This window comes from Magnolia sinica, chromosome 7 (assembly GCF_029962835.1).
Source record: "Magnolia sinica isolate HGM2019 chromosome 7, MsV1, whole genome shotgun sequence".
Classification (NCBI taxonomy): domain Eukaryota; kingdom Viridiplantae; phylum Streptophyta; class Magnoliopsida; order Magnoliales; family Magnoliaceae; genus Magnolia; species Magnolia sinica.
In genome coordinates, this window is record NC_080579.1 from 21,891,486 (window position 1) to 21,919,410 (window position 27,925).

The following is a 27,925-nucleotide window of genomic DNA, read 5'->3' on the forward strand; positions in this document are numbered from 1 at the left end:
ATAACGGTTCTCACCAGATGGACGGATTGGATTTAGATATGAAAACAAGTTGGGTCCACAGAGCTTGGGTGTTTTACACAGCTGCTTAATACAGGTGATGTATACGATTCCGCTGTTGCACGTGGTTGGTAAAACTGATCTATCGTACGGCACTCACTAATGCGATTTGGGTGGGGGTGTTATTTGATACTCTGGCGGCCCATGACACGTTATATGCAGGCACTCATAAATGGTACACGTGTCATACAATTAATTCAAGCTAAAGCGACAAAATAGTGTGTTCCACTGTAGTAAGTCACAGTCCCAAATTCGGATTGGTTGATCAATCCTAGCCTCTGATTTGTGGACACTTATTTGTCCAAATAGCACCATGGGATTTTTCTCATCTCAACCGTCCAATATAAATGTCCATTAATCTGGTAATCAGATAATCAAATCAGCTTGGCCCATAATTTAGACTCTTTTAAGCATGCAATTTCGAAGTAATCTGTAAGTGCCGGCATATCATCCATGACACTCTGCCAGAGTGTCAAAGATATGCTCATTTGGGTGTTGCTGATTCAGCCCTTGGACGGTCTGGATTGATGGAGATGTATGTAGTCCTTGCACATGATTTGTTTAAGGCATGCCCTTAGATTCTGTGTCTGCGGCGGACTCTCTCTCTCTATCTCTACCTGTTACGGGTATAAACTGTCATACTGAGAACTGAGTCTGACTCAGAATATCCGTTTGGAAGAATCTCTGTGACTCATTCTCATGTGTTAAGTACCCACCATGAAATCAACAGGCAGAATTCTCCGACGAGCCTTCTCTAAAGTCAATCACAGCAAACGAGTTTACTATTCTTCGGCGCCGGAGACTGTAGTTAGCAGTGCAGAAGGAATCAAAGTCAACAACAACTTTTATGATGATGATTTCCCTGAGTACGACCCAACTCCATATGATGGTGGCTTAGATCTTGTTCTCACCTACGGCAAACCCCTCCCGGCATCAGACGCCACCTGCTATCCTCCGTCGCTACAGGACCCGAATTCATCGACTCTGAAGGGATTCTCTTATGGGTCCATACCTTCACCTTACGGGAAAGAGGGGGCTGATCATGGGCCGCCACGGAGTGGCCAGGTGCTTCCTCGGTCATCTGATGGAGAAAAGCCGCTCTCTGATGCTGGCAGTGGGAATTCACCTAACAATCCCAAACCCAACAATGGTAATGGTAGTTGGGAAGGTGGTATCTTCTCTCATGGCATTGGCGGTAACTATGGATGTGGTCACAGCAACAACAATGAGCCTGTGGTCCCATATCAAGGTGAAGAAGAGAGCTACGGTTGGGAAATTCAAGCTGTGGATGATTACCGTCCGAATTATGCAGAGCCTTGTGTAAATCCAAATCCATTCTATAGCTGGCTTTTTGCATCTCAAGAAGATGAGAACAACTACCATCCATGTGATGCCAATAACCAAAACTCTGGAAATCATAGGAATGGGATGGTAGAATATTTGTTTGGGTATTTGAATCCTAATGATGAAAGTAGAGACAAGATTCAAAGTTATGGAAATCCTACCTATGTCTATGAAAAGCATAGACCTGAGGAGGCCCATTACGGGCAGGACGACTATAGTGCACTGTTGTTGTTTCAGGAACCTGTATGCTATGAAGATCACCAGGAAGAAGAGAGGTTTCAGGAACCAATATACTATGAAGATTACCAGGAAGAAGAGCATACTCACTCAAAATATGTGAGTAGCCAACAGGAACCAATATACTACAAAGATTACCAGGAAGAAAAACAGTTTCAGGGACCAATATACTATGAAGATTACCAGGGAGAAGAGCATACTCAGTCAAAATATGTGAGTAGTCAACATGAACCAATATACTACGAAGATTACCAGGAAGAAAAGCGGTTTCAGGAACCAATATACTACGAAGATTACCAGGAAGAAAAGCGGTTTCAGGAACCAATATACTACGAAGATTACCAGGAAGAAGAGCATACTCAGTCAAAATATGTGAGTAGCCAACATTGTGTGGATGTGTCCTCTCTCTCTCTCTCTCTCTCTCTCTCTCTCTCTGCGCCTCTGTTTTTTGTTGATAATCTGCGACTGCAATATAAGTGATTAGGAATTAGATATGAGAAAGAAGTCCTCCTATGGGAGTAGGTGAGAGAAGCCCGGACAGGTTGAAAAGAAATAGTTCAAGACTTTGGAAAGACACATGCACACGCAATATTGGAGATAGAGAAAAACTTCGATACTGTGGCTGAGTGTGAAGGATGATACATAGACACATAAAAGTACTTCATATTAAACAGTCCAAGTTATGGGTCCCAGTTTTAGATGTATTGTGAATCAATAATTAGAATCAATAATTAAGATTACTTGATTATCAGAGAATTGGATTGGTGGACATTTATCAGAAGGTTCGTAGAGAAAAATAAAAAATGGTCTTATCTCGACAAGCTAGTTTCAATGAATCAGATGTTAAAATTGTTCAACCAATCTGATTTTGGGAATATAAATTAGTGACAGTGGTTTTCACAATTTATATGACATGAGTACAATTTATGAGTGCCTGTGTATCAAGTGTTATATGACATTCTGATGCAGGACAATTAACCACTTGCTCTAAAAGCTCGAACTGTTAGAGTATGGCGAATTAATCCATTTATCTCATAGCCCAGGCCCCACATCTCATGGGTTAGGACCTCGGCCGAACCCCTTTCGTGGGCCCCAAATCACATGGGCCACCCACCTCGAGTGTGCCCCCCGTATCTCACGGGCTACCCCACTCGAGCCCGGTGTGAAATGCGCATTAATCACCCCTGGTAAGGAGTCTCGAACACGAGACCTCCCCCGTGGGCCCTAAATCGCATGGGTCACCCACCCCGAGTGTGCCCCTACATCCAACAGGCGACCCCACCCGAGCCCAGTGTGAAAATGCCCCTGCATTACATTCATTCTCTTTATTTAGCAGGTTGGTCATTGTCATTCATTCTCTGTATTTAGCAGGTTAGTCATTATGAAAGGCACAGCCATGAGCAGCATCACTATGGGCAGGATGAGTATTCTAATGAGCTGTGGTTTCAGAAACCAAGCTACTACAAACCTTACTAGGAAGAAGTGTATACTGGCCCAAAATACGTGAGTACATCTGCACCTTCTTTTCCTTTTGTGTATATTAACTGTAAATGCATTAAAAAGGATTAATTGGTAGGGGCCTCAAGAAACAAGAAACAGAAAACTGCATCATGCGTGTGGGGTTAAAAAAGCAAGACAGGCTTTGAGAATATAAGATGTAGTGCATCCATAGATCCCGTGTACAGAAGAACACACCCACATGAGTCTCATAAAGTATTTGTATCTCTTGGAACAATTCCTATTTTAGTTAGCAAGTCGAAGTATTTCCATAGGAAAATCATTTCTCCGTATTTTGCATTGTTGATTATGGATTTGTTAGCTATTTGTGAACATCTGCACACTGGCTCTAGAGCAAGGTTTTTGTTCTTCGTTTGCTGCATTTGGGAAGTTTTTCATGACTTGTCATCCTTGAACGGATCATACAGTACTAAAAGCATTTATGACTTGTTCTCTGTGTGTGTGGTCTAAATGGAAACTCTTGTTAGGAGCAAAATAAAGGATAGACACTCCAGAAACAAATTGAGAAGGAATGATAAGCAATAATCCTACCCCTAAAAGCCTAGAATCAACACCCCATGATCGCGCAAAATCTTCTATGCAGTGCCAACAAAAGTCTTAAGACATTAGGCCCAAATAATCGCCTCAGGGAGAATCCCAGTGATGGAGATTCAATGCCTCAGGACCCAATGATTTTGGCTTTGTTATTTAATGCTGATATTGGTTTAATTATATCCATGACCAATATGTTATTCGGTAAAAAACAACTCGAAAAACACAATATTTGGATTTGAAGATACTAGCTTTCTAGTGGGGCTGATATGTATCATTTTTCAGTGCTCAAGTCTTTGCTTCAGCTAGGGAATTGCCTTTGCACATGCATGGCTTCTATGTATTGGTTTCTTATCTACCTCCCAAATCCTCTCATCTTCCTTTCATCTATTAAGTGATTGGGTCACCCTCTACACCTTTATCTTCTTTGACCTGTCTTCTTCTCTCCCTGCTATTTGTTCCTACTCACCATCTGCTGATTCCCTTCGAGACCAATCCTGGGTAGTAAAGTTATTTTGCAATTTGGGAAATTACTCATCCATTTGGGCTATTTCTCTATTTAGCTGTAGCCGTAGCACCAGGTGCACAGTGTGATGACTGGGAGTGCATGATAGAGAAGAGTTTCGTTGGGATGTTTTCCCCTTTCATGTTTAGATCTCTAAGTGATTAGGATGATCTAAAATGCAAAACATAATTTTGTGCACATCTAATCCAGCCTATATGTTGATCTCCCTTTTTGCCAACAGTTAAAGGAAATTTAAATAAAAGATATGTTATCATAGTGATTCATTGCTTTTAGAAGTATTTCATTCACATAATCATATGCAGCCAACTATTACAAAAGAAATCCCAAACTGGTAGTTGCTCCTTTTTGGATCGAAACGTTAATACTTGAGAACGCATGCATCAAATTTCACAACCATGGGAAACAACTGCTACCTTAGAAGATTTTGTTTATACACTTGGAAAATTAATGATGTTTGATGACATTTACACCCTTTCGTATCATAACATCTGGATTGAACTGATTGTCTAATAAATGATCTAGTGATGCGTCTGATATTTTTGGTGCCATTCCTTCTTAAAAGAAAGTTTCCATTCTATTCAAGGTTTAAAATATTTTCCAAAACTGGTAGGTGCCATCCGATACGTGCCAGTATTGGTACATATACAGTATGCCCACCTGTACACGCCAATAACTTGGCTGTAATCACCTTGCAACATTGATATCAGGTTGACTTGGATGAGTTGGGGCAATCCGGACCAAGTGCTATGGGGGCCACCATTGTGTATCTTAATCCACCTTGTCCATCAATCCCCCTGCCCACCTTCTCATGAGCTCAAGAATCAGGCATTTCACTCAAGGGGGCCACAGAATAGGAAAAAAAAAAAGGGAGAATGCTCACCACACATCATTTGTGGGGCCAGCCGTGGTGTATATATGATATCCAACCCCATTCATAAAGTGTTCCTAACCAGGATGAGGGGATGCCCCAAAAATCATGCCAATCCAAAACAGTGGTGGGCCACACCACTTGAATTTTGAGGTTTGGACATGTTTCTACACTGTTTCTATGTTGTGGGCCATTGGAGCTTTGGATCAGCCTGGTCTTTGGGGCATCCCTTCTTCATGGTGGGCCGTACCTGATGCATGGTTTGAGTGTGGCACAAACATCACTCTGGGCAAAAATATCACTCTATCATATGGTTTGCAATACCATACGCTTGATTCCACTAATAAGTGATTCTGTTCTTGGTTTCAACATCAGGGAGTTATTTGATGCTCTGTTAGAGTACTACACCTGACACGCATGCACATAAATTGTACCCGTGGCCTGCATTAACTCAAATTAAATCGACTAAATTGTTGAACCCACAGTCAACAAGTCCTAGTTCCAAAATCAGATTGGTTGAACAATCCTAGCCACTGATTCATGGAGACTTGTTTGTTGAAAAACACCATTGGATATTTTTCATTTTTACCATCTAATAAATGCATAGCAATCTGATAGTCATATGATTAAATAGCTTCATAAGTTTTTGTACTTGATACATCTAAACTGGCACCTATAATTTGGATGGTTTAATTTGAATTACTTGTATGTGATGCATGTAATTTTTAAGTGCTTGTACGTATCAACCCAGATCGGCCGATACATGTTGGTTTCAGTTGTGATCGGTATGGTACACACCGGAACCAATATTTAATCCTTGATTCCACTAGGTAGTTGGAAGACTATCCTGCTAGGTTGATCTGTTCATGGACAAGTTTTCTCAAGAGAAAATGAAGAAAAAAGAGACATGTTAGTTGCCTTTGCATTGCCCATGATCAATAAAAAACGTATCTTAGAAGCTCAATCCTTTACATTGCAACACATCTACCCTTGAAAAACGTATTTGAAGGCTGACCATGACAAAACTGGATACTTCAATCATGTAAGGTACCCAACTTGATTTAGTTATTTCCATAGGCTGGTTGGCATGTCTCTGTTCATTGATAACTGTGAGCCACTCCTATGATATTAAAATCGAGAGATTAGTAAGAGCTAGGGGCCAGCCCATAAAAAATTCCCAGAGCCACTCACTAATAGTAGTAATGGAAATCTGTGGAAAGTTTCCTCCTGTGATATGAGTTACCAACCTCTTGATCGCTTACACTACACCAAACATTACAGAATGAGTTTTGGAAATGGAATCTGGAATCTCATCAAAAGATTCGATGAGGGTTCAAACAAGGCATGGATGCCGCATCTATAGGATAACTTCCATCTTGATAGCTATTTGGGGTTTCATTATACACCAAACTTTCAAGTCTAAAAGGGATAATAGAGTTGATATTTGAGTAGGACTTCTCAAAGTTGTTTTAGGATTTGTTAGGAGTTGTTGATACCACATTCGGCCTAGAAAGCCTTCTTAAGGCCCTGTGAATATGCTTGCAAACTCTTCATGGTTGAATATGGGATTGGAGTGTTTGGTGATGTCTTGCCTTCTAATTTCCATAAGCCTACTAATGAAAATAGTATTGCAATCAATCTTGCAATCCTTGTTATAATCATATTTGTTAGATTTGCTCAATGACCCTCGATTGAGTGGTCCTTTTCTTATATAGAAATCATTTTCCCTAATTACAATATATCCCTTAATTACAGTATCCCCTAATTACAGCACAACAACATCTATATCCCCTAATTACAGCATAATATCTCCTAATTACAGCAGCATTTATATCCCCTAATTATAGCATAATATCTCCTAATTACAGCATCTATATCCCCTAATTCAGGAAAGATATTTACAGATCTGTTTCCTAAATAACTATACAACAATATATGGTAGGTTTGACAGATTTGTTTGTTGTCTATCCTACTAACATCCCCCCTCAAATTGATGTTGTTCGATCAAGAAGCATCAATTTGCCAACAAGAAACTGATGACGTAGTCGTGTCATAGCTTTGGTGAAGACATCCGCTATTTGAAGGTTGCTTGAGACATGTGGAAGAGAGATAACCCGAGTATCAACAGCTTCCCGAATAAAATGGCAATCCACCTCGATATGTTTGGTACGCTCATGATAGACGGGATTGGTAGCGATCTGAATAACACTCGTATTATCAGCATGAAGATGAGTGGGAGTAGATTGAGGAAACCCTATTTCAGCAAGTAAGCCATGGAGCCACATAATCTCCGAGCAGGCTGCCGACATGGCTTGGTACTCGGACTCTGTCGAAGATTTGGAAACACAATCCTGTTTCTTACTCTTCCAAGAGATAAGTGAATCACTAAGAAACATACACCACCTGGTGACAGACCGGCGAGTATCAGGACATCCTGCCCAGTCAACCTTACTAAAAGCCACAAGGCGAAGAGGAGTACCAATAGAGAAGAACAAGCCACGGTGAGAGGAACCCCGGAGATATCAAATAATTCGGCGGACCGCAGCAAGATGAAGGTGGCGAGGAGACTGCATAAATTGACTGACTTGCTAGACAACAAAGGAGATGTCAGGCCGTGTAATAGTGAGATAATTGGGGCTACTAACTAACTGTGGAAACACCATGGGATTAGGAAGGAGATCCCCCTCCTCACGTCGATACTTGACATTCGCTTCCAAAGAGGTATCCGCTAAAGAGGAGTCCTGCAAACCAAACAAGGAAATCAAGTCCTCCGTGTATTTATACTGATGTAGGAAAATCTCAGAGGAATCGAACTAAACTTCCAAACTGAGGAAATACTGGACAGGACTAAGATCCTTCATATGGAATGAATCATGAAGATGTTGCTTAAGTTGATCAATGAAGGCAGAATCAGTCCCAGTGATGACAATGTCGTCGACATAAACCAGAAGAAGAACGGTACCAACAGAAGTCGTACGAAGAAACAACGAAGAATCATACTGGCTTTGGATGAAATAAAATCGAAGTAAGGTAGCCCAGAACTTATCAAACCAAGCTCGGGGAGCCTGTTTCAAACCATACAGAGAGCGCTTCAGCTTACACACATTCAACGTCGACGACGAGCAGAGGCCAGGAGGAGGTGTCATGTAAACATCTTCTTGTAAAGCACCGTGAATAAATGCGTTCTTCACATCCATCTGGCAAAGGGACCATCCCTAAGAGGCCGCAATGGCAATAATAGTACGCATTGTGGTCATTTTAGCGACAGGATTAAAGGTCTCCTCATAGTCAACCCCATACTCATGGCGGTTACCAAGGGCAACCAAACGAGCCTTATAACGGTCCACAGACCCATCAGGCCGAAGTTTCACAGAAAAAACCCACTTACACCCAATTAACTTGACATGAGAAGGATAAGGGACCGTGTCGATTTTCTTGAAGAGCTTGAAGTTCTTCCTGCATAGCCTTTTTCCAACACTCATGTTTATCAACTTGTGAGTAGGAATTAGGAATCGTCACAGTTGATAAGGTAGCCGTGAAGGAGGTATGGGGGAAATCATACCTATCTGGTTGATGAGAAGTACAGCCAGATCGTCAAGGAGGATGCAAAACGGGATCAGGTGGTAGATCAGACTTAGGAAGGGGTAAAGTTAGTCGACAACGTTCATACACAAAACCAGGCTTGAAGCATTCAGGAGGGCACATCAAATCATCAAAGTGAGGAAGAACAGAAACTGCGGGAGATGATGTAATAGAACTAGGAAAGAAATATTGATGCTAAAAGAAAACGACATTACGAGATATATGAAATTTATTGGAAGAAGCATCATAGCACACAAATCCCTTTTGAGATAAGTTATATCCCATAAAGATACATTTCACAGATTGCGCAGAGAGTTTGTGACGTTGATGTGGAGGTAGATGCACAAAACAGACACAGCCAAAAGTGTGTAAGTCAAGAAAGCTAGGGTGCTGTTTATGCAGACGATAGTATGGATAGTTGAAATTTAGCACTTTAGAAGGCAACCTATTAATCAAATATACTATTGTAGTTAAAGCTTCAACCCAAAATTTAGGAGGAACAGAAGATGCAAGTAACAAGGTCCTAGCAATATCTAACAAATGTTGATTTTTGCGCTCAACCACGCCATTCTGATGAGGCGTATAAGGACACGAGTTGTGAGAAACAATTCCTTTGTGACGAAGAAACTCAAGAAATTCATGAGACATTTATTCTCCACCAGAATCAGATCGTAAAGTCTTAATGCTAGTGGTAAATTGATTCTCAACATATGCTAGAAACGATTTAAAAACAACAAAGACTCCAGACTTATAGCGCAGAAAATATACCCAAGTATGCCGACTATGGTTATCTATGAATGTCACAAAATATTTATAATGAGCATGAGAAATGATAGGAGTAATGCCCCATACATCACTATGAACAAGGTCAAAGCAATTATTTACCCTACTCTCGGAAGAAGGGAAGGGAAGATTCTTACTTTTTCTGATTTTACACGTAGAACAATCAAAAGACAAAGCATGAGGCAAAGAAGAAATTTTTTTTTACCCAACGAACTAGAATTTAGCAAATGAGATAAAACAACATGGTTTGGATGGCCTAAACATTTGTGCCATACTTCACAATTATTGGAGACAGTAGTACAAGCCAAAGAAATGATACTAGGAATGGAAAAGTATAATGGAAACAATCTCCCAACTTTAGGCCCCTTCGCTATTGTCCTCTCCGACAACGGATCCTGCACATGACAACCATCACGAGAAAACTGAACATTATAATTATTATCCACTAATTGTCCAACCGAGATAAGACTCATGGAAAGCCCAGGTAATACAAAAATATTAGTAAGTGATGGTGCGATATCACCAACCCCAGTAATCGGTAAATGATGGCTATTAGCAACTTGAATATTAGAAGAACCAGTGTACTTACGAACATTGCTAACATATCAGGAGAACTGGTCATGTGATTGGATGCAGCAGAATCAACAAGCTAAGATTGAGAGGGTATAGTACGTATAGTACCCTTACCTTGCAACCCTAACGCGGAAAATGCCAATACAATCATTTGCTGCACCATTTCTGGTGTAAGGGTAGGTGTAGCAGCAAAGGAAGATGACACTGGAGTGAGATTTTGAGTGTTGGTTACCCCATCCGAAGTGTGGCCAGTAGCAGTAGCATGATAAGCATTCATGGGTCGGTTTTGAGGTCGTGTTGGGCATTCTTTGATGATGTGCCCCTTCTGTTTACAGTAGCTGCAGAACTTTTTAGCACAATGGGCAGCAATATGCCCATAATCTTTGCAACTGTAGCACTAAACTATACGCATGTCTCGAACCCTCCCTTTGCCTTGAGCAGCGTATGCGACAACATTCTCTTGCGGAAGCGAAGATTGAGTAAGAAGACGTTGTTCCTCTCGAAGAAGTGTTCCAAAACACATGTCAAGAGATGTTGAAGGATCCCTGTGCATCAGGTTGGAGCGAATAGACTCGAATTCTAACCTTAGTTTCATTAAAAATTGGTCTCTTTTGCTAACTTCATGGACTGGTTGAACAGTAGAGAGGGACTCGGCCGACACGTTGGCATACACAATGTTAGAAAATTTAGCCCAAAGATTTTGAAAACCACAGAAATATTCCTGAACAGAGAGTGTACCTTGGGAATAGGCAGCAAGATCAGTTTCCAACTGAAATCGCTGGGCGTAATGATCGTGATGATAGATCTTTTTCAAGTACTCCCACATCGATTTAGCCGTCTTGCACGGCCTTAAATTGAGTATAAGTAGTGGATTAATAGACCCAAGAATCCAAGTCATCACGCGAGCATCTCTCACCTTCCATTGAACCAATGTCGTAGGATCGGTAGGTGCTGGATCACTCCCATCAACATGACCTCACAACTCCCCTTTCCCATGACAAAAAGTTGAAACTGAAACTCCCAGGCATCATAATTCTTCCCTGTAAACCGAGTTTGAAAGACTTCTGAGTTGGAGTTGTTAGCCATAACTAGAATCTCTCAAAATGCACAAAAAAAAAAAAAAAAAAAAACTGCAAACCAGAACCTGCACCCAAGAAACCAGAAAACTAGAGCTTAGAACCACGAAAATTGGACCAAAGACAAGGTTGCAGAGAGTGGCTCTGATACCATGTCATATTTTCTCAATGACCCTCAATCGAGTGGTCCTTTTCTTATATAGAAATCATTTTCCCTAATTACAATATATCCCTTAATTACAGTATCCCCTAATTACAACACAACAACATCTATATCCCCTAATTATAGCATAATATCTCTTAATTACAGCAACATCTATATCCCCTAATCACAGCATAATATCTCCTAATTACAGCATATATATCCCGTAATTCAGGAAAGATATTTACAGATTTGTTTCCTAAATAACTATACAACAATATATGGTAGGTTTGACAGATTTGTTTGTTGTCTATCCTACTAACAATATTATGTATCCAAAGAGCAATTGACTGATGAAAGGATGGCCCTGGGGCTCCACACAACAATGAACCATTGGGCTATAGTTCTCCAAATGCAAGAGGATTAACATAACCCAAAAAGGAAAAAAAATAAAAATAAATCATATTATCATTTCTCTAGGATGGAAGGATAGACATGTGGTGGAGATATGATCACCATACACAATATTTGGTAGGAGTTTCTTGATGGAACAAGTGGTAAGCAAAACAAGAGATGGTGGGGGTATAGAGGAATAACAATCTTTTTGACCCATGTATGAACTTCAGGTTTGAGGCGTGGAGCCTATAAATATCCCTGCTAACAGAGACTGGAAGATCACCATCAGTAGACCCTTCCAAAGAGAATCAATTGAAGAAGAAATTAGGAGGATTGTCACGTATGTTTCCTTTTTAAACTTTATCGATACAGTTGACACCAAGAATAAAGGATATCCCAGTTCTTCGAATCAGAAACAATCTGATGCCACTTATCTGAGGTGTCAAAATCAAATTGGAGGAAATTTTTTATTATAGGAATACTTTCAAGCCAAGTATCAATGATGCAGTCCAAGAATGGGTCCCAAGAAAGCCAGAAGTGGGCTTCAGATATGCTTGATTGAAGAATGGGCCCCATGATCTGTCCAAACACTCTAGTGGGCGCATGATGGTGATGCAATCAATTAGTGGACCATAAGTGTGCCGCAATCATGCTGTTGGTCTACATGTCCATTGGGTTTAGTCCTTTTAAGTCCTTACATTAGTTAGTTAATTTATTGTTAGTGTTAGCTAGTGACTTTTTGAACAATTTAACTTGGTATTTTTGTCTCTTTTTTTTTGGCCACATTTTGGTTACCAAATGGTCTGAATGACATGAAACTGATCCTTCTTGAAAAGCATATTAAGTTAGCTATCAAACGAGCCCAAGATAATGTGGTTCTTATATGAATTGAGTTATGACCTATATAGAAGGCCTATATGGTTGTCATGGGATTGAGGGATATTTTTATTTTCATCATCAATCATCATCATCTAAGCCTTATCCCAACTAATTAGATTCGGGTAATTTGGGGATATTTTAGTCCTCATAATATTTTCGTAAAGTAGATGGTTAGGATTATATTTCTTTTTCTTTAGGAAAGGCATGCATACATGTAAAAGACTCTTTTAGGAATAGTTAAATGAAAAATGAAAGCTTTTTATGCAGAAAAATTCTCCTTTTTTGGGGAGCAATTTCTTTGCTAATTCAAGAAAAAAACAACACCATCTAATGATGCTAGATGAAAGTCATTACTTTGAATTTTTAGGTTCTCAACAAATTGAAGTGTCATTATCATGTATTCCATGAGATTGAAGGCACTATCATTTACTATGGAAGACTAGGATCCCATCCTCAAGAAAATTCCTTGTTTATGCTTGTCATTAGAAAAAAAATTCCTTGTTTCTGGAATGTAATGACCAATTGAAATGGAATGTCTTATTATTGATGCATCTATTGTATCTGAGCCCATAACTCAATAGAAGGTGTTTGTGATGGATTTTGTCTTCCCTAACCCCATAAAAAAAATCACTATTTACTGGGTGTGGCTAGTGATGTTTGCATGTGTTCTTGAAAATAGGGAACAAAAGTTTTCCATCAAGACTTACATGAGAAAAGAGTCTCTTGTTATATCATAGCTCTTGTTGGTTAATTCAGTGATATTCTTTTTGAAGGCTGAAAAAGTGCCATCTACACTGCTTTTACAATGAATGGACCTTGCTTGTCAAGAGCTGAAACAATTGACCCAAAGGGCGGTTCACAATCATAATCATCGGGGAAGGAAAGACTTTGTCCACCCCTTTGGTCTACCGTTTGAGATGATCCCCAAAGTAAAGTGTGGCGATGGAGGGAGAGATGCACAAGGACTAAGGGAGAGATGGCCAATTAGACTACAAAATGGACTGCACCTTATGCTTGGGAGAGCTCGGTATATATAGACTCAACTCATTAATGGAACCAACTCATTAATGGTAGTGTCCATTCTCTCACGAGACACTAACGGTGGGTGCTCTTTCCAATCTGGCCCATTCATTTTCCAATGGATATTTCATCTTTCTAGGCATTCCATTCACATTCCAATGAATTCTCATTTTTCCCATGTGGCAACTCATTGGAATAAATACATCTCTTTTGATGTGGTTCTACAATTTGTCAAGTGGGGTTGATGATTCACTAGTGGCTGCCAAAGGTGAACCCCACATGACCGCTTCTAACACTCTCTATTTAAGCTTCTAATCACCGCCTCTTAGAGAGAGCATGAGAAATATTGCAGGATTGAGGAAATCTCTTATGCCGATGAACATCCATTATAGGTAACCAAGGACACATGGACACCGTTAGCATTGCCTAACATACCACACATGTGGAAGGACTTTCTAGAAGATTGAGTGCCTTCTTCCTTTAGTGTTGTCAAAGTTGTTTTGTGCACATTCCTGAGGTGAGCCACATGCTTTTATAAGTAGCATGTGTTGAGAACATTTAGAGGTCATGTGAATTCTTAAAGGACAATTGCTGGTGTTTGCATCTCTCCTTCTAGCCTTTTTCAGTCATTACATATGGAATTGGGAGTGAAGGTCAATTTATGGAGTATGGACGTCGCTAATGGTGCTATTGTTGGGTCATAATGAAATCATAGAAGAGAAATTGTCTATAACAAAAAAAGAAAAAAAAATCTTGGACTTTTGTATGGTTCATCATCATCTAAGCCTAATCCCAACTAAGTGGTGTCAGCTATGAATTCTATTCTGCCATTTAACTTTGAAAGACGTCAACTAATTAAAAATAATATTCCTTTGCATTGGAACTAATCTTTTTTTTTTTTTTTTTTACTGTAGTTGCAAAGGAGATGAATAGGGAGTGAATCTCAATGCTGGTCTGTGGACAAGTCCTTGATGTCCATAGTCTTACATGCCTACCCTATTGTTTGTGATCTCTCTCCATGGGTTATAGGAAATTTTCTTTTCACGAAAATCTAGGAGGTGCACACACTCAAAGTGTGGGATCCTTGGTGTATGCCCATGTAATTTATAAAAAATCTACAAAGTTTCCACTGACACATTTGGTAGCCATGAAAAAACCACATGTCGAACTTTGTCCATGACAACGACCCTTTATGGCCCCCCAACCATGCCGAGATCACTCAAACTCCCTCTACCTATCCATGTAGTCAACATAAACCAACCCCCCCCCCCCCCGAAACACACATACATACATATGTATGTATATGTATATATAGATACAAAAGCAAAGAATACACATTGAAGAGGAGAGATAGTAACTCTTGTTGAGAAAAGAAGTTACAAGAGACTCACTAGGATTATGAATACAATCCAAATCTGTCTGCAAACTTCTCTCGATTTATAGCTGGAAAAAGAATCTTTCTTTGGACATGTTATTTCTAACAGTGGCAACACTGGAAAAATTCTTTTGTATTTGCAATTCTCGCTCATGAAGAGGTTGTGACTTTATCTTTTCAAACAAATCAGTTTTAAGCTTTCAGAACTAAGGCTTTCCATAAGAATCTCCTTTTGTAGATGAACATGATTGATGATGAACCTTTGCAAAGGAATCTCTCCTTTTCCAGCAAGCATCATTGTCCTCGAGTGAAAGTGAAGCTTTGTAGCAGAATCTTTTTTTTTTTTTTTTGTGAGCATAATCATCCTTGATAGAGAGTAATTCAAATTTTGAAGTAATAGGCCAAATAAGCATATAACTATCCTTTGTGTCCTAGAAAGATTGAAATGCTCAGAGGATTTGAAATTTTTTTTTTTTTTTTTTAATGCGAAAGAGTATTGATTTTTAGGTTTGATTTTTATATTATAATAGATTTAATTTAGATGTCTATCAAAACAATCATCACCATTTTGTTTTAAGGAATCATCATCCTTACTAGGGAGAAGATTATTATCTTCAAGCTCTAATAAGGCCTTTTTAATTCTTTCGGAGAGATCTTAATTCGAGGATTCAATTCTCGCAAATTCTTTTGTATTTGCAATTCTCGCTTATAAAGAGGCCGTGACTTTATCTTTTCAAACAAATCAGTTTTAACTTTTCAGAACTAAGGCTTTTCATAAGAATCTCCTTTTGTAGATGAACATGATTGATGATGAACCTTTGCAAAGGAATCTCTCCTTTTCCAGCAAGCATCATTGTCCTTGAGTGAAAGTGAAACTTTGTAGCGGAATCTCTCTCTCTCTCTCTCTCTCTCTCTCTCTCTCTCTCTCTCTCTTTTGTGAGCATAATTGTCCTTGATAGAGAGTAATTCAATTTTTGAAGTAATAGGCCAAATAAGCATATAACTATCCTTTGTGTCCTAGAAAGATGGAAACGGTCAGAGGATTTGAAGTAATTTTTTTTTTTTTTTTTTTTAAATGCGAAAGAGTGTTGATTCTTAAGTTTGATTTTTATATTATAATAGATTTAATTTAGATGTCTGTCAAAACAATAATCACCATTTTGTTTTAAGGAATCATCATCCTTATTAGGGAGAAGATTATTATCTTCAAGCTCTAATAAGGCATTTTTAATTCTTTCAGAGAGATCTTAATTCGAGGATTCAACTTTTTGAGACTGAAAGAAGGATTTAACTAATTGAGTCAATTTTCTTGAAGAAGGCTTAGAAAGAAGGATTTATTTCATTATTGAGGACATAATAATTAGCAACTGAGACATGATGATAATCAAAATTGTCCCACTACTTGATGAGAATTCTTGGAGATAATAATGGTAACAATGTTTTCTATATCATTATCGTGTAATGTGTCGCACCCGTGGGATATGGATACATTTGGTTATCACTTGGGATAGATCGGTTGTATCGTGTAATGTATCGTTGTTGTTGGGAAACGTGGGGAAACATTGGAAAATTGGTAAAACTTCAAGAATTGTTAAAAAAAAGACACTAATACATACTTAAAAATCAAAACATAACAGAAAACAAGTGCACATAATAGGTTTCCTTTGTATGGGGTCCTAATCTATGCGTTCTCTGACTGAACTGATGCAAGGATATTCAGAATCATCTATGAATGTAAGAAGACATGCATAGAGACATAAGAAATACATTTAAAAGTAAAAGAAGTAGAAAACTAGAAATATACCTGTGAGTAATGTTTGTGGGTGTGACTCGGACCCATATAGGGTTGGCTCAAAATCATCATCTCCATCTCGATGGGGCTTAACATAGTATTGTTACTCCAAAAACTAACAATGTTATGCCCAAGTCATAATAGAATGATACCAGTGAAGATACTCTCTAATATAACGCTGGTACTCATCCCTCTAAGTTGATAAAATTTTGATTTTTTTTTTTTCAATTTTCTGCAAATTGGGCACATCTTCCCCGAAGTCTCAAAATTAGAGTGTATATGATGATGATTTCATCAAACACTCCTGAATAATTTGAAATGAGGGTCAATTAACTGCTGATTGAAGCGAAATTTTGAAAGAAAATATTTTTTAAACTTTTTTAATTAAAATAATTTAAAAAAATCTCTAAATTACTAAGAATCACTAGATCAGTTTACATACATGTTTGATTTTATTTATTTATTTATTTTAACTTAGATTGCAATCGATTTGCAAGAAATTGGGAAATTTCATTTTTTTTCCCCATTTTTTAGCAAGTAGGCCCATCTCCCTCAAATATCAAAATCGAAGCTCCAAATTCATGATTTTTCATGCAAAATATGAGGAATCATGGTTTTTTTAAAACCATTTGACATTGATTTAACATGATTTATAGCAAAAAAAAAAAAAAAAAAAAAGGATCAAAAATCGAAAATGCTCACCGGATCAAATAGGTGGGAAATATCAGCCTACCTATGCATTTTGTATCGCACAAGTGCGATACAAGATATATCTTGGGGTATATTGGCCCATATCATTGATATTGAAAACATTAAATGGTAATTAAGTTTTTGTATCGATTTTATAGGTCTATATGAGAATCCAAGGGGTGTTGTTGACTATAAAGAAATGAAGAAGTTTAAAGGATTGTTCTAAATCAACTGTTGTTCAACTATTGGTTCAACTTGATCAAGGAAAATTTCCATATAGGCTCCAAAAATTTTCCACCAATGATAAAACCAAGTGGGGAAATTCACTTGATTTAGTTCCTTAACTAAATGAACTAGGAATGCTTTTCCATGATTTTGGATAAAGAGAATATTACTCCAAGCATCTCGATAATCACAATAATATGTAATATTTAAAAATTGTTATGGATTTGATAAAATCTGAGCTGGGTTAGGGTTTCCACATTGCTCTAAAGTAATAACTTTAAGACAGAACCTAGAATAAGTGTATCGCTGGGCCTGACCAGGACCTTTAAAGTAGTTTTAGATTAAGAAACTCCGAGTATCTTCAAGATTTTTCATATAAAATTCATGAGATTTACCTCTAGTAATAAGAGGAAAGTGTTATTATTACCAAATTTCTTGACTTGGTTTTGCTTCCTCTCTCTCTCTCTCTCTCACAACAATACTGAGTCGGGTTCTTCTCCCACTAGTATTAAATAGAACATGTTGAACAAAATCTTCTTCTTACATAACCTCAATATCCCGTCTTTGGTTTGCTGATGACATCCTCATTTTGTGTCTTGCTTCTTTGGAGCGAGTCTCAACTCTAGTTGTTCAAGGAAGAAAAACAAACTAGACAAAGCTACCCCTAGGATCAATGCTAAGACCTTCTCTCCTCTGAAGAAGAGGAACCAAAGCTACTCACGTTATCAAATAAAACAGCGAGAGGAAGTCTAAAACTCTTAGGGACTTAGGAGACTGTATAAACTGTATCAGTATCTTCTAGTGGGAAAAGGGGAATGAAAATTTTCTCAATATATGGGCTTTTTTTGCTCGGTTTATCAACCTTTTGACCTGGTTTATCAACCTTAGAAATTTTCTATTTTGAGTCAATTCCCATTTTATTCTTTTAATGATAATGACATTTCTTTAGAGGCATTTTGAGAGATTAAAGTTGTAATTTTCTTATTTTTCTGGTTCTTGCTCCTAGTCAACATTCCAAGAACCTTGCAAAGATTAACAAACTAGAAAGTCAGTACGGGAAATGTTAGTTCCCTTAGTGCCTATTTGGATTCATGGAAAGGAAAGGAAAGGAAAATTGTTTCCCATGAAACTCACTTTTTTGTTGTTTGTCAAGCCTTTCTTTGTGGGAAACACCCTTTCTCACTTTCTATCTTTGTTGGAAAATAAACAAAAAATTTTCCCACCTCCACTCTTAAGAAAGGCATTTTCCCATGATGAGAGGAAAATGGGTTTCTCAATGATTAAGCCCAAATGTGCTACCGTCCATCACATGGGCCACATGTGTCAATGTGCCACATGTGCCAAATGAACCATTGTCTATCTTTGGTTATGCCACACACATGCCACTATGCCATGTGTAACAATGTGCCACATTTGTCACCATCCATCTTCTCTTGCGCCTATACATGTAAAGCGTCCCACATGAGCTAACGTACGCCATCTATCTTCTCTTGTGCCCACATGTGCTAATGTGCCACATGTTTGTCAAGCATTTTCTCTTGTGCCCCACATGTCCAATGTGCTAATGTGTGAGTTGTGCCACATGTGCCACCATACAACTTCAAGCACTCATACGCACTGTGTGTGCCACAATACAGCTTCAAGTACCCGCATATGCCACGTATGCCACATTTGCCACTATCCATCTTCAAGCATCTAACATGTGCCACATGCGCTAATTAGGCACATGCTAGTGACTGCATAGATTTTTTATTTGTATTTTTGCCAAACAATAAATTTGAAATAGAACCTAAATTTCTTAAAAATCTTGTTGAAAAACAAACAACAAAAACAATGTTTTATTTCCTATATTTTCCTGGAAATAAGGTTTCCAAAGAAACACTATTTCCTTTCCTATGCTTTCCATGAATCCAAATAGGCCCTTAATAAATTCTCTTTCAAAAAAAAAAAAAAAAGCAGAAAAGAAGAAAAGAAGAAAAGAAAAAGAAAAAAACGCTAGCTGTGCTTGCCTCTGAGCAAATAGTTGTTTTGATGCTACATTTAAACGTCTTTCTCAAGGACTTCTTTAGCAGACTTGTAATCAATTCTTAAAATGAATTTTTAATTAATAATATCATATTATAATTATAAGTACATTTAATTAGGGAGATGATTTTTTTAATTGTAGAATAATTTGCTTGAGTTTGTTTTTTTTTCTAAACTCCACAAGTAATTTTACTAATTTTTTTTTTTAAATTAAATTTTAAAATTTTTTCAATCATTATTAATTTTTTTGTTTTAGGATACCCCCAATATTCTTCATGTTTAAGTGTTCCCTTCAATTATTTTAAAAGCTTGAGGCTGGAAAATATTTAGACAAGGAATGGTCTTTACTCGTTTCTTAATTATTTAGTCACTTTTGAACATTCCTTGAATTCTTTTATGGACCAATAAAAAGCCTCATTATTACTGTTATCTCGAACAGTTCTCATCAAGCAGTGGACAAATTTGATTATGATGATGTCTCAGTTGCTAATTGCCATATCCTTAGCAATAAAATAAATCCTTCTCTTTCTGAGCCTTCTCCCAAGAAAATTGACTCATTAATTGATAAAATCCTTCTCAAAATTAAGTCTCTTGAGGTTTGATAAAATCCTTCTCAAAATTAAGTCTCACAAGGTTGAATCCTTGAATCAATGTCTCTTTGAAAGAATTAAGGTATTATTAGAGCTTAAAGATAATAATCTTCTGAGGATAATGATTCCTTAACATAGATCTGAATTAAATTTATCATAATAATAAAAACAAAATTTAGGAGTCAATACTAGATCCTCTAAGTGACTCCATCTCTCTAGTACATGAAAGATAGTTCTAGGCTTATTTGGCCTATCACTTCAAATTTTGAATTAAACTCTCTGTCAAGGACAATGATGCCCACTTGAAAAAAGGAGATTCCTTTGTAAAGCTTCATTGTTACTCAGGAACAATGATACTTGCGGGAAAACGAGAGATTCCACTACAAAGGTTCACTGCCAATCATGTTCATCTCTACAAAGAGGAGATTCTTCTGAAAGTTAAATTTACGAAAAGTTAAAGCTGATTTGTCTGAAAAAATAAAGTTGCAATCTCTTCACGAGCGAGAATTGACAAATAAAGAAGAATTTTTTAGTGTTTCCATTGTTGAAAATGACATTTGCTCAAAGAAAGATTCTTTCTCCAGCTATAAATCGAGAGGAGTTTTCTTAGAAAGAGAAATTTGGATTGTGTTCCTAGTTCTAGAGAGCCTCTTCGAGCTCCTCTTCTTAATGAGAGTTATGAACTTTTCTCTTCAATGTGTGTTCTTAGCTTTTTGTATCTAAGTTTCTTTCAATCTTCTTTTAAGTTTTTGTTCCACACCATGCTTGTAATTGGTATCAGAGTCAAGTTTATAAGGTGTGTTGAAGAAGTATATCATATCTAAGTATACTTTCTCCTTTGTATATGGTATGTTTTGTTTTTTGGTTTTTTGTTTTTTGTTTTTTCATATCTTTTGTAGTTCTTCCTAATTGAACCATTTGTTGCTTTGGCTGTACCCTAAGTTGCATAAAGTTTCAGCTCGTTTCAGCCATGAAGAGGCACTTTTAGAGCATAATACTCGTAAAGCAACAAATAATTTTCGAAAACATTGAAAATTCAAGAATTGGAAATTTTTGAGATACCTGCTAAAGAAATTTATAAAAAGGGATCTTTTATTTTTATGTCTGATTAGTATATCAAAACCATTGAGCAAATCGTGTCCATCATGGGTACTCAAGAAGCTAATCAATAAAATGATAAATTTGCACAATCAAGCTTCCTCTCATATTGCCAACAATCCAGTGTTTGAACAAACCTGACCTTTAATTCATAGACACTTGTTTGTTTAAACAAGACCATTGGATATTTTTTTATTCTTAACTGTTTAGTAGAAGTCCTCCAATCTCATCGTCAGATGAGGTAATAAACTTAATTTTTAGGTTATGGGACATAATTTGGACAATTTGATTTCAATTACTTGTATGCAATGTGTGTGATTTTATAAAATAATTAATTGGTTGTGTTGTCATACATGCTTTCTATGATTTAAATTATAAGAACTGATTTTTAATCTAGTTGCATCATGTTTGTTTGACAACGTATAGTTTAGGACCCTATACAAAGGAAACTAGTTATGTTCTTGTTTTTTGTGATATTTTGAGTTTTAAGTATGTATGATGCCATTTTTCACATCCACTGAAGTTTCATTAAAAAATTCAACTAATTTTCCAAGGTTTCTAAAAAATTGTGACACATTATGCGATACACGTGATATTTCCTATGCGATACCGATATGTATCTGTATTCAAAGGGTGACAAACATGCATTGATGTAATACTGAAAACATTGATTGTGGCAGATTAGTAAGTAAAGGAATCACATGAGTGAAACGACATTTGGCACATCAAAGGAGGTAAGTTGTGGGATGCTCAAGTGTGCCAAGAAAGGTAATACAGATGATGTGGAAGAATTTGGAAGAGATGAAATGGAAAAAAGCTACCGTACAAAAGAAGAAGCATGTTCTCTCGAAGCAACTCAAGTAGAGGTGTTTGGTCTTGATTATATGGTTGTGGGTGATGATGAGTATGTTGAGTCTAGTGATGATTCAGATATGGAGGTGACGATGATGATGAGAGAGCCTACCCACCCCTTGTGAAAATGAAGTGCTTGACAACGCAGAGGAGGTTAGAGAAAATTTGGGGTAAAAATGCATTCTAAAAGCTTAGTAGGGTAGCAACCAACTTATTCATATATGGTTACATAGCTCCAAATGTTGCTAACTCCCCTATTGGAAAATGGAAATGGATACAGTGGTAGAGGTAGGTGAAGGAGTCAAGGCACTCACAGCTTATAAGATTGAGGAGAAATGGACAGGTGGAGTACTAAGATGTGAAGAGGTATGTAGCTACCTTTAGACTGATATGGTAAAGGATACATTCACTATTATGTGTGATGGTAGGGCTGGCCCAACTAGATGAAGCATAATAAATTTTGTGGTGTATTGCCATTTGGTAATGGTGTTCCATAAATCAATTGATGCATCCGAGGTAACAAGAATACAAAGTATATTTTTGGTCTTATGGATGGGATGGTGGATGAAATTGAAGAGGAAACTGTGGTGCGAATTGTGATCGGCAATGATGCATTGTACGAATTAGTGAAAAAGATGTTGACAAACAAGTTAAAAAAAATATTTTAGTCGCACACTGCATCAAACTTATATTAGAAGATATTGGAAAGAAGAAAAATTGATTGAAAGGGCAATGCGAGTCACAACATTCATCTATAATTATAACTAAGTAGTTGCCATAATGAGGAAGTCCATGCTTGAGGTGACTCGATTTGCGACATATTTTATTGCCCTCGAGAGTTTGTATGAGCATAAGAAAGAGTTGAGGAGATGTTTGCTTCTTAGAAATGGCTTAACATAAAGAATAGGCAGAAGACATCGGGGACATGGTTGAGGTTGTGCGAACCATAAGAGCAACAAATATTGGAAGAAAGTCCAAAACATCCTCAACGTGATGAACCACTAATAAAAGTCCTCTGCCTTGTAGAATCTGACAAGATACCTACCATGGGTTTCTTTTATGATGCCGTGGATAAAATGAAGCTTTCTATTCATTGTGATTGTGATGACTATAAAGATAATTGGAAGATGATTGTCAAGCCTTTGACAAATCGACTTCACCACGACCTTCATTTACCATGTAATGCCTCATTCTAGTAATGTCTCATTCACATTCATTATTCTCTTGTGTTATTAGTTACTACTAAGTTATTTCTATTATGCAGTCATTAAAATCTTTAATGTAGGATACTATTTAAATCCGAGATACTGATATGCTCCATTATTTGTCAAAGATGAAGAGGTTCATGTTGAGTTGAAAAGTGTGATAAAGAGATTAGAGCCTGACTTAGATTTGCAAATAAGGGTGTCAAACAAACTGTGTTCAAGTCTTCAATTATTGGTCATTACTTATTCATTTCTTACATATTTTGTTATTTTAATGCTTAAAACGATATGAATGTTTTGGCATATCTCACGGTTGGAAATAAATGGACTTCGCATGGGTTGCTTCTCTAACTCACTTGCACAAAGGGCAATCTTTTGAACACATCCAAGTAAAAACAGATGTTTTATTACTACTATAATCGTAGAAATTGTTGTATCATTAATGTAGAGTGGTGCATTTGATAGTTTACAATTACGGCAAAACATAAGTTTTTTTTTTTTTTTTTCTATACAGTTGATTGGTGGCTTCATTTTTAAGAAAGTGCAAAGACTTTTATGACAATAGCAGTGAAAGTTTTAACCCTCACAACTTTTTCCTCTAGCTGAGAGAGGAACTAAAGTTGCTTTGCATTCATCCATTCAAAGCAAAGGAATAGGTTGCAGGTTAGGACGTTGGATCAGCTCGTTAATATGCACTACAACATGAAGCTGAGATTATAGAATACAAAAAAATTTCGCGAACCTAATTGAAGAAGGTGAATTCTATACAATAAACTTGGACAATGTTTACAATGAAGAGGACCCACTTCTACCTTGGTAGAATAAAGGAAGAAATAGGTAGAAGAGGATAATAAGGAAGTCGATGTGCATGATCCAGCAGTACCCACTGGCCAGCAAGAGTGTCTTATAAGTGTCTTGGAGCCAAAAAAGGGTTACAAAAGATTTGACCTAGGGAAAAGTTGCAACAACGAAGCTGAAATAGATGATAACGACAACGATGATGATGGACCTGTTGGTCCTGCTTCTAGTGTTGCTCAACACACAAGGGTATGGCCATCTATAGAGTTTGAGGCTGACAAGCATCGACAAAGCATACATCGGACTTTTTAAGTGTACTGATTCATGATATGACTAGCTAGGGAGGAGTATCATAGGGAGGCCGACAGTACATCAGGTGACTTATGACTACGGATGTGAATCGGACCAAGAACAATATATGGAGCATGTTGAGGCACTTAAAAAAAAAAAAAACCAGTCTTTTTTGTGATCCAGATGGAGTAGGTTGACATGGGGGATATACATATCCAAATCCATATCCAATTCATTCATCATTGTAGTCCCACTCTCAGCAGTACGAGCAATACCAGGGACAATACAGATACCACCTATGGTGGCTATGACTATGAGTCTATGTCTAGTACTAGTGCCCATCCTTATTCTGGTTCAGCACAACAAATTCCTAGGGGCAATGGTGATCATGTTTAGTCATCCTCGGGTTACATTGACATTGTCTTTCCTTTAAGTTATTATGGATATGTGGCACCAACTTCACTGTTATCGCCGGATGATGATGATATTGAGGTTGAGCAACCACGGGCAACACAATTTTCATTTTGGTGGTGACACAATTGGTGAATAATATTTTTGCATTTATGTTTGTCCTTTGGGCTTTAATATCATTTTCAGTTATATTTTGTCTTATGAGTTTACTTTATAGTTTATACTTCATACATTAACATCTAATGGTTGTCTATGTTAAAATAGTTATATAAATATAAAATGTTTAATTATTTCAATATTACATTCATGCTCATATAATCTTATTTGTATAGAATTATTGATATTAGATATTTAGAAAATTAAATATAGGAGTTTTGCAGTAAATCTAAGTTTGTTAGATTGATAAAATACCAGACAGCCCAAGACAACATTCTTGCTAAAGAATGGTATGTTATACCATCATAGACATGTTCAAAACTAGAAAGTAATACATATTTGGAATCCTCTCAAAATTTGGTAATTTTTCATTATTTTCTATTTTTTTTCCTAAAGAAAGAATTTTAATCGTTATGGGGCCATAACGGCTATTACAGCTCATAACACTATTGGCTTCAATGGTTGCTATAACTGTTATTGAATTCCTTGGCAAAGTTTTAAATATCGATGATGTTGGCCGATATATCCCACGATATATCTTGTATCCCACCTGTGCGATACAAAATGCACAGGTAGTGTCGATATATCCCAAATGTTCGATCCGGTGAGCATTTTCAATTTTTAATCCTTTTTTTTTTTTATTTAAAAATTTTAAATTATTGAAATTATGTTAAATCATTGTCAAATGGTTACAAATCCATTGATTCTTCATGTTTTGCATGAAAAATCATGGAGTTGGAGCTTTGATTTTGATATCCATTAGTTCTTCATGTTCTCCATGTTTTTTTTTTTTTTTTTCAAAATTTTTATTCAACCAACTATCAATTGAGACTAATTTCGAAGTATTTCGGAGTATTTGATGAAATGATCATCACATACATCCATGGTCAAAATGGAAAAAGAAAAGGAAAAAAGTTAGGGGGAAAAAAAAATCAAATTCAGGCCTTAATGGTTGTATCAGCCCATATCAGTTGTATAAATATGGGCCAATACAGACAGATTTTTTGGGGTGGTCAGACTCGGCCTGGCATCATGTATCACATTAGGCCGATACAATACCTATTTTCAGAACCATGCATGGAGGCTTGTTTGAGAGCTTTTAGCAATGTCGTTTCTTGGGTAGCTAACTTACCTTCCATTCTGAAGTAAAGTGCTTCATTTCTTTAATGAAATCATTGATTTGACTCTAGGATAAACATTTTGTTTATCCATCCCATTGAGGGGGGGCAATGAAGTGGCCGACCCATTATCTAAGGTGGTTGTTGGAAGGAATCTCTTTGCATAGTGATTTTTTTATTTTTTTTTGGCTGCAGGTTGAAAAATTGCATTGATAGTACTCTTCCAAACTTGTCTCCTTGAACTTCTTCACTGCCCGTGTCAACAAGAAATCTTATCCTTTTAACCAATTCGGTAGTGTATTTGGTCTGTGCTGATCTTTTCCAATTCTTGATTTACACATTTTTCTAATTAATTTGATAAAATCTTGTTTTTTTTTTTTTAAAGAATATTGTTTCATTGTCTTCTTCTGTACATAGATTAGTTACCTGCCTATCTTAGATGATATCTATCAATGAAATGAGGGCTGTTTGGTAACAGTGCCTTTTTTTATTATAATAATTTGCATATAAAGCTTCGGTTACCACCTTTCAGACTGCAACTGATCTGTTAGGAAGATGCAACAAAATATGATATGTCGATATCAGTTGAAGCTGTTTGTTTCACATATGTTATGAAATAGAACTCAATGGATGTGATGGTTTCTTGTTTATTTACCTTAGGTTCTCTATGACAAAGGATTATGACAATTTTGTTTCGAGTTCCAACGTAACTTCGAAATGATTCTTCCTGCATCCCACATACTTGCCCTAATAGTTCCATTGCTTTCCTCATTTCTCATGTGTTTTCTATTTAAGGCCTGTTGGGATTTGTGGAATCCAAGAAGTAGATCTAGAAATCACGTCAGGAAAACCATGGTAAAGAAATTAGTGAAAAAGATTCCTAAAAAGGTTCTTTGTTTTAGAAAATGTGATTTTTAGGAACAGTGGAAAGGTCAACAGTCAAAAAGTGAGAAAAGTCTCTCAAAAGAATGTGGAAAACAAGATTAGTAGGTTTTTGAGAGTAAAGGGAAATCACATTTTTCAAGAAAACCATGGAAAACAGAACCATTTTCCACAAGTTACTTTATTGTTGCAATTGGTGGAAAACATCCCATCTACGGAAAATATTTTCTTCTCTACGTTTATTTTCTGGATTCCACCAATCCAAACGTGTCCTTAAGGATTTTTTTACTTTTATCAGTGATGGATGCGTCATGCATACATTTCCTAGGATGCTAGTCTTGTTTACTGATCCACCAGATGTCAGCAGATTCATTCAATTTGACAAAATTTTTCACCATTTGCATTATTTTGAGAAGACATTTCCATGTCCCGAAAGTAACAGAAACCTTCACATCCAAAGAGCTTTCTGTCTTCAAAGTTAATTGATTCTGTTCTTGATGAGCAATGCTTGTCATTTTCTCCTTGAAGGTTGTTTTGTATCCTCTAACATAGCAATTCTACAGGGTGATGACTCCTACTGACAAAATCGCGGGGATTTTCATTACCAATGGCATGAATATTTCAACCATGACGAATGATCTCCACCACCTTGATTTCACACGATGCCCAATCCAGCATATAGATAATAAACCTGAAAGTTCTGTGCTTTCACTGAAGCAGTTTGATATATGTAAAATACATAAGAAATGGTCACTTGGCAGATTTGATGATCTGTGTAATCAATAATTACTCATGCATATTCTTCAGTTTTTTGGTTGAATGGTGTTACCTGCTTTTATTTTAGGGTGAATATCGTGATATTTCATGCAACCAAACACATCCTTA

The 27,925-nt window shown here is 37.0% G+C and overlaps 2 protein-coding genes across 9 annotated transcripts; one reads left to right on the forward strand and one right to left on the reverse strand.

Annotated features, from left to right (window-relative positions):
- The first annotated feature begins 578 nt into the window (after positions 1–578).
- LOC131251200 (uncharacterized protein At5g39570-like) lies at positions 579–27,846 on the forward strand. 8 transcript variants are annotated; one of them, XM_058251771.1, is made up of 4 exons: positions 579–1,866; positions 1,912–2,010; positions 3,007–3,141; positions 27,604–27,846. In XM_058251771.1, exons 1-3 carry the CDS (start codon positions 775–777, stop codon positions 3,112–3,114), a joined length of 1,299 nt encoding a protein of 432 aa, XP_058107754.1. In that variant the 5' UTR covers positions 579–774; the 3' UTR covers positions 3,115–3,141; positions 27,604–27,846. The 8 variants fall into 8 exon arrangements, with proteins under 8 accessions (XP_058107754.1, XP_058107759.1, XP_058107758.1 ...); XM_058251772.1 differs by having other exon boundaries at positions 582–1,866; positions 3,010–3,141; XM_058251776.1 differs by lacking the exon at positions 27,604–27,846 and having other exon boundaries at positions 580–1,866; positions 1,912–2,026; positions 3,010–3,142.
- Positions 10,417–10,845, reverse strand: LOC131250591 (uncharacterized). The gene has a single exon (XM_058250878.1). The coding sequence runs from the start codon at positions 10,843–10,845 to the stop codon at positions 10,417–10,419; it is 429 nt and encodes a 142-aa protein (XP_058106861.1).
- Positions 27,847–27,925: the final 79 nt, after the last annotated feature.